Raw genomic sequence first — 6,228 nt, forward strand, 5'->3', positions numbered from 1 at the left:
AGGTTTTGCTTATTTCTGAGATGAGACAAGTGTTGAGCCAAATGGGTGTGAAGCCAAGCTTAATCTTCTCAGTTAATGTCCTGAGTGACAAGGAAGCCGAGACCTTGTTCAAGAAAAGGGCTGGAATTGTCGACAAAAATTTTGAACTTGGAAAAATAGCAGCTGAGATCACCAAAAAATGTCATGGTTTGCCCATGTCAATAGTTACGACAGCAAAGGCATTGAAAAATCAGAGCCCCTCAGTTTGGGAGGATACTCGTCTGAAGCTTCATAGGCAAAGTCTAACAGGAACACCTGAGTATTCTACAAGGTTGAGTTATAATCTTCTAGAAAATGAGGAGCTCAAGCTTACCTTCTTGCTTTGTGCTAGTATGGGTCATGATGCTTTAATTGCAGACTTGGTGAAACGCTGCATTGGTTTGGGTTTTCTCCAAGACATCTATACAGTAAGGGAGGCCAGAGATAGAGTACAATCGTTGCTTGTGAAGTTAAAACAATCAGGTTTATTGTCTGACAGCTATTCAAGTGATCATTTCTCTATGCAAAATCTTGTTCGCAATGCTGCTTTGTCAATAGCATCCGCGGACAACCATGTGTTCAGATTGACAAAAGGAAAACTAGATGAATGGCCTGATGAGGACAAACTTGAAAAGTACACTGATATTTTCTTACAACATTGTGATTTCATTGAGGAGTTTCCTAGAAGAATAAGATGCCCCAGGGTTAGAGTGTTTCATATTGACAATAATGATCCACATTTGAAAATACCAGATAACTTTTTCCAAGAAATGAAAGAACTCAGAGTGTTGATTTTGACTGGCATCCATCTCTTACCGTTGCCCTCATCAATTGGATACCTAACAAAACTCAGAATGCTCTGTTTGGAGCACTGCAAAATAGATGAGAAAAGTTTGTGCATCATTGGAGAGTTGAAGAATCTAAGAATTCTTAGCTTTTCAGGATCTGAGATTGAAAGCTTGCCTGTTGAGTTGAAGAACTTGTCTAAGCTACAAATCTTTGACATAAGCAATTGCACCAAACTTGGTGGTATTCCGCCCAAGGTAATATCAAGTATGACCAGACTGGAGGAGTTGTATATGAGAAACACTTCAATTCAATGGAAGATTAATGAAGAACAGGAAAACCAGAGTGAAATTGCTAGTTTATCTGAGTTGGGGCATCTGAATCAACTATCAAATTTAGACCTTCAAATCCCAAGTGCTGCCCATCTTCCCAAGAATTTGTTCTTTGACAGGCTGCAAAACTACAAGATCATTGTTGGCTCTTCTGAGAGATATTCAAAGCAAGAATTCAAGATGCCAGAAAAGTATGAACTGGTGCGCTTCTTGGCAATACAGCAAAAATATGGCTTTGACATTCATTCTCAGAACGAGATCAAGATGTTGTTTGAAAGAGTTGAAAATCTTCTGTTGGAAAAATTCAATGGCGTTCAAGATCTTTTTTATGAGTTGAATTTAAAAGGATTTCCCTGTCTTAAAGAGTTGTTCATTGTAAGCAATTCTGACATTTGCTCCCTCATCAACCCAAAAGACAGGAAGCGTCCTGAGATGGCTTTCCCTAAATTAGAGTTACTGGATCTCTATAAGCTCAAGAACATGAAGGAGATATGCTCATCATCTTGTGAACTTTCAAAACCTTCCTTTGGTAAACTGAAAATCATCAAGATCATGCTTTGCAGTGCATTGAAGAATGTCTTTCAAATCTCTCTGGTTGGATTTCTAACCGCACTTGAAACAATTGAAGTTTCTGAATGTAGCTCTTTGAAGGAGATTGTCCACGTAGAGAATACAAGTCAAATTGGAACTCTTGGGTTTCCTGAACTACGTCATTTGTCTCTACGATCTCTGGTTGAATTTGTTGGATTTGATCCCATTTTGCTTGAAGATTCTAGAATACTATTCCACGGAAGGGTGCGTTCAAAGTTCAAACTAACATATAAATTTGTTTTTCTTCTATATTATCTATTCATATTTTACTAATAAAAAATGTTAATTATATGTAAGTCTTAAATTTTTGTGGAAGATAATATATCTGCCAAAAAAAAAAAAACAAAATCAGCAAAAGTCATACGCTAAACCAGTAATTCTTATAGAATATATATTCGAATATGAAATACATATTGAAAATATGTGAAATAACACATGTATACACAAATGCATGATTATTGGTTTTTGGTATACACATAACATTTTTATAATCATACCCTATTTGATTAAACTTAAGAAATATTTATTTTCTAATGTAAATTTATGAATTGAGAAATGCAAAATCACTTAACATTTCTAGAGTTACTGATTGTATTGTTGCTTGGCAGGTTGGAGTTACCAAATTGGAAAGGTTGGAGTTGTCGGCTATCCAAATTGACTGTATATGGAATGATGGCCAAAGCTCTCATTTTGGAAATTTGATACATCTGGACGTGAATAATTGTGGCAATTTAAAATATTTATTGTCATTATCTGTAGCCAAGGGTTTAGTGAATCTTCAGAGCCTTTTCATTAGTGAATGTGAGCAGATGAGATGCATCTTTAACCAAGAGCAATGTCGGGATAGTAGTAAGAAGGTATGGAGGTTGGTAACATTTTGATTTCAATTCTTATATTTTCTATATACGAAATTGTGGAAATTATAGAAGAATGAAACTCATGAATCATACCATGAAGTTGTGGGAGAGGATGATAGAGTGAAGGTTGAGACAAGAGACTCTAGTTAAAAAAAAATTAATTTTATGTCGGATATATCTATTATAGAAGCTATATACTACTTGTTAAGGGAAACGGTGGACAGGTATTAGAGCAATTAGAAAGATTTATATATGGTCTTTATTGACTTGGAAAAGAAATACGATAGGCTACCAAGTAAAGTCCTATATATGGAAAGTCTTGAAGAAAAATGGAGTAAGGATAACATATATCGTGCAATTAAGGATATATACAATGGGGTTACAACTAGTGCAAGAACCAAGGTGGCAGTATAATAGAGGAATTTTTATTGGTGTAGGTCATCTCTAAGCTCTTACCTTTTTACACTAGGCTTGGAGGTGTTTACTGAGCATATTCAGTAACCTGTATCACGATGTATACTTTTTGCTGTTGACATTGTCCTTATAGGAAAATCAAGGAAAGATTGAAATGAGAAGTTAAGTTTCCGGGGACAATTTGGAAGTATATGGTTTATGCATAAGTCGTATTAAGACAAAACATATAGTGTAAGTTCAGCATGAGAACATAGAAGTCAAACAAAGAAGTGAAAATTGGAAAAAAATATCACAGCATAGGTCAAGACGTATCTTAGTTGTATTGCTCAAGATAATGGAGAAATAGAGGATTATGTAAACCATAGAATTCAACCAGGTTAGTCAAAGTGGATTTGATAAGTGTTTCGGGTATCATACGAGACAAAAAGGGTACTTCAAACCTAAGGATAAATTTTATCATACTGTTATTAGACTAGTTATGTTGTATGGAATATAATATTAGGTGAGAAAAGGTGAATATCAGCATAAGCTTGGTGTGAATGAAATGAGGATGCTTAGTGGGATGAGTAACCATATGCGAATAGGCAGAATAAGGAACAAGGACCTAAGAAAAAACTCGGAATGGCGCATATTATTGAAAAATGGTAGAATCTCGTCTTAAGTGGTTTAGGTAAACGGAGAGAAAATCAACAAAACATCCAACAAGGAAGATATATTAGATGGGAGATAAACTAGTAGTTAGAGGCAGAAAGAGATCTAAGAAGTTTGCTCAAGAGAGATTTAAGCATAAATGAATTTAATAAAGATATGCATGACAAAAATAATGATATCATTTTATTCATGTAACCAATTGTATCCAGTGAGATAAATATGTGTTGTTGTCTTTAGAAATTATATTTTTGACTGCCAATAATATTGATATGACCCTTGAAAATAGTTATTCATGCAGTGGCTATGTTTTATTGACGGTAAGTATTGTGTTTTCATAGATGAGCTTCATATACATGTATTTTATGCATAAAATTTTTCTCTCCATCTTTACTTTTGAAAAAAAGATATCCTTTCTGATAATTATTCTGGCTGCTTGGTTGGCAATCAATATATACTGCTATTTCTTAATTAAAATAAAAGAAACCTATATAATCTACTTATTTTCTCCATTGGTTTGATATATTTTACCTTGTTAATTTGATTATCTTGTGACTATTTTGAACCAAAACAGGATAGCATCTTTCCAAAGTTGAAGAATATCAAATTGAGTAGCATGAAGAGGTTGAGTGAAATATGGAGTTTTGGAGTCCGCAAAGATTCCTTTGGCAAGTTGGACACTCTAATCATTGAGAAGTGCGACAAATTAGTGAATGTGTTTCCAAGTTACTTGGTGGGAATATTTCGGAGCCTAAGTAGTTTGAGGGTTACTAGTTGCAATTCAATGGAAGCTATATTTGACCTAGCTTTTAAAAACAAATATGCTAAGTATGTAAGCCGTTTGCAAGAAGTTCATTTGGAAACACTCCCAAAACTGGAACATGTATTGAGATGGAGGGAAAATCAAGAAGGGATTTTTTACTTCAACCATCTGCAAAAGATGTATGTTCAAGATTGTGAAAACTTGGAAAATATGTTTCCAGTTTTTGTGGCCGAGAATCTGGAAAATCTTGAATACCTTGTGGTATTGGATTGCATTCGGCTGAGGGAAATTGTGGCTAAGGGAGAGGAAGAAGATATAAAAAGAGGCAGAGAATTTAAACTTCCCAAACTAACCACTCTCAATTTTTCAAAATTGCCAAAGTTCAAGAGTTTCTATCCAGGAGTTAATGGATTAAGTTGTCCACTGTTGAATGAGCTATCTATTGAACTTTGTGACAACCTAGAATTATTCACAGAAGAAAAAGTAGATGCATCATCTGGAAAAGAGAGAATCCTTTTCCCTGAAGAGGTAATAGCAAACCTACTTTCAATTTAGTTTTAGTTTTAATGTTTGTGAGATGAAATTTTAGTTTGTGGTTTATAGTTTTGTAATTGGGATAGAGGCTTTAACTATATAAAAATAATAGCTTTTCAATTCTTGAGAATTGTTTCTAGTTCAGGAAAGTAAAGGAAACAGAAGAAAAAACAAATTAGAGAAACAAAATGCTATGTGCATACCATAAACCAGTCACCATCTATTTGTGTATAAATATATTTATAGTTTAATTTATTTTCAATGTGTATTTTGTATCATGTATTCTATATGAATGGCTAATTTGGTAGCTGATTTTTTTTGTACAGCTAACATATTAAAGAAAATAGTCAATTAAATGTTACATATAGTTTTTCTCTTCCTACATTCAACTTTTATGTATATTTACAATTTTTATTTTCTCTGGTTTCATCATTTATTTTGTATAGGTAATCAATAATTTGAAGTCCATGCAAATTGAGTGGCAGCATGCAAAGTCGTCAACTCGTTATCGAAGAGACAACTTAGAAGAGCTTCGCTTATCAAGATTAAAGAAAACTGAAGTTATATATTCTTTCCTGCATAGCAATCCTAATCTGAAAAGCTTATGGTTGAATGATTGTTCCTTCAAAGTTTTGATGCCTCTTGAAAAGCCAGCCAATTTTGAAAGTTTAGGTGTTGTTCCAAAATTGAAAAGCTTGAAGTTAACGAACTTATCTAGGCTTGAGAAGATTGGCTTTGAACAAGATGCAATTCTTCAAAGGATAGAGTTCTTGATCTTAAAGAATTGTCATGGGTTGAGCACCATAGCGCTGTCATCTGTATCTCTCGCGTACTTGACAAATCTAGAAGTAGTTGATTGTCAAGGGCTGAAATATTTAATGTCACTACCAACTGCTAGAAGCTTGAGTCAACTCAATGTCATGAAGGTAATTGATTGTAAATCTCTCACGGAAATTGTATCGGAGCAAGGGAAAGAAGAAGAAAATGCATTATGTGAGGTCAACATTCTTTTCAAACAATTGAAAACTCTAGAACTTGTCTCTCTGAAGAGCCTAGAAAGCTTTTGCAACTCCGAGAGTTGTGTGTTTGAGTTCCCATCATTGGAGAAATTGGTGGTGAGTGCTTGTCCCAAAATGGAAAGTTTCTGTCGAGAAGTCAAGAGCACACCAATTCTGCAGAAGATATATGTTGTGCATGATAAAGAGAAAAAGAGATGGTGCTGGAATGGCCATCTACAAGCTACAATACAAGACATGTTCAAGAACAAGGTATGCGTATTGGGACC

General features: G+C 34.4%; 2 protein-coding genes across 2 annotated transcripts in view; both read left to right on the forward strand.

The window, feature by feature from the left end:
• Positions 1-19, forward strand: part of LOC107626888 (probable disease resistance protein At4g27220) — an 18,058-nt gene extending 18,039 nt beyond the window's left edge. Inside the window, exon 3 of the mRNA XM_016329781.1 lies at positions 3-19. Within this exon, the coding sequence (XP_016185267.1) occupies positions 3-19 (17 nt within the window). The remainder of the gene's footprint in view (positions 1-2) is intronic.
• The window catches only part of LOC107624974, a 20,006-nt gene continuing 13,784 nt past the window's right edge, over positions 7-6,228 (forward strand). The window contains exons 1-4 of the mRNA XM_016327476.2: positions 7-1,931; positions 2,336-2,584; positions 4,221-4,937; positions 5,390-6,211. Coding sequence (XP_016182962.1) covers positions 21-1,931; positions 2,336-2,584; positions 4,221-4,937; positions 5,390-6,211 — 3,699 coding nt within the window. The 5' untranslated portion in view covers positions 7-20. The remainder of the gene's footprint in view (positions 1,932-2,335; positions 2,585-4,220; positions 4,938-5,389; positions 6,212-6,228) is intronic.

This window comes from Arachis ipaensis, chromosome B02 (genome assembly GCF_000816755.2).
Source record: "Arachis ipaensis cultivar K30076 chromosome B02, Araip1.1, whole genome shotgun sequence".
Taxonomy (NCBI): Eukaryota; Viridiplantae; Streptophyta; class Magnoliopsida; order Fabales; family Fabaceae; genus Arachis; species Arachis ipaensis.